Here is a 1,411-nt window from a genome sequence, read left to right on the forward strand (position 1 = left end):
GTAACTGTGCAGGGGCGGATCTAGCAAAGCTTTTGCCAGGGGGCCAGCTAGGGCATTAACAGGGAAAGGGGAGCACAAAGAAATACTTTTCTTTCTTACTCTCATATAAAATATTTAGCTTTTTATTAAATAATTATCTGAATCTTACAACCTGCAGGGGAGGTGGACCCACCTGAGTGGCATCTGCAATCACGCCTCTCAGGCGTAAAGTCTGTGCTCTCTCGGCTGTTGTTTTGGTGTATGTCGGGCTGTGAGATGAAAAGCTACAGCCGGCTGTGTGGGTACAGCAACAATGTGTGAAAATTGGTCAATAAAGTAATGCTGCAAAGCGTGTTCATGCAAACATTGTGGGGTCTGCCATGGTACAATGGGACTTCTGCTCATGAACCTCTGGGCACAGCGTCTGCAAATCGGGGCTGTATGAAGTCATCTTTACACAAAACTGTAAGCTGTCATCTGTGAGGCGTGAGCGGTGTTTGTTTTTACCATAGTTCATGGTGGAGAATGGCTGCTCTGCTGAGTTTTGCTCTCTGTAGCCATATGAATGGCAAACTACACTGATTAGCTGCGGCACACTTAAAATTTCTTCTGAAGTTTTCGCTTTCTAGTTATTATTTATTTATTTATTTATTCATTTATTTATTTATTGCCTGTCCCGTTCGTTTCTTTAGCCATCACAATTATTGTTTGAAGGACCAGAAAGATGTCCCACTGATTTACTTCACCAAGTGGATAATCATGGCCTTGCCATATTGGTCCATTTGATTGACCTTTGTTATGCTTAATCATTTATTCTGTTTTATTCTAAGTTATTACAGACAGGACAGACATGACTGGGGGATAGGAAAGAAAGAAAGTGAGGGAGGGAAAGAAAAAAAGAAGGTACGAGGAACAGTGAAACATGACAAAATCACCTGGATCACCTGTTGAGAGAGGGGAAAAAAGAGCAAACGGATGTCGCAGCTTTTGAGGGAGCATGCAATTCGTGTACTGACTGCAGGAATGTGTACCAGAATTGTTGCCTGTGAAGTGAATGTTCATTTCTCTGCCATAAGCCATCTTCAAAGCAGTGTCAGAGAATTTGGCAGTAACGGGCCTCATAATCGCAGACCCCATGTAACCACACCAACCCAGGACCTCCACACCCAGCATGTTCACCTCCAGGATGTTCGACCAGGTGGAGACCAGCCACACAGACAGCTGCAGCAACAATCAGTTTGCATAACCAAAGAATTTCTGCAAAAATTGATGCAATGGACATGCGTTGCACTGCGTGAGGCAAATGGTGTTCACATCTACAGCATTGTGCTATGTGATCAAACTGCATATTTCAGAGTGGCCTTTTATTGTGGGCAGTCTAAGGCACACTTGTGCAATATTCATGTTGTCTAATTAGCACCTTGACATGCCA

At 43.5% G+C, this 1,411-nt stretch overlaps 1 protein-coding gene across 1 annotated transcript in view; it reads right to left on the reverse strand.

The window, feature by feature from the left end:
• Positions 1–1,010: 1,010 nt before the first annotated feature.
• Positions 1,011–1,411, reverse strand: part of LOC102306317 (cytidine monophosphate-N-acetylneuraminic acid hydroxylase) — a gene marked incomplete at its 3' end in the record, with an annotated part of 3,551 nt that continues 3,150 nt past the window's right edge. The window contains exon 4 of the mRNA XM_005952853.3: positions 1,011–1,200. Coding sequence (XP_005952915.3) covers positions 1,011–1,200 — 190 coding nt within the window. The remainder of the gene's footprint in view (positions 1,201–1,411) is intronic.

The sequence above is a fragment of the Haplochromis burtoni genome, unplaced genomic scaffold, assembly GCF_018398535.1.
Source record: "Haplochromis burtoni strain Fernald_Lab_line unplaced genomic scaffold, NCSU_Asbu1 Contig_2335, whole genome shotgun sequence".
NCBI lineage: Eukaryota > Metazoa > Chordata > Actinopteri > Cichliformes > Cichlidae > Haplochromis > Haplochromis burtoni.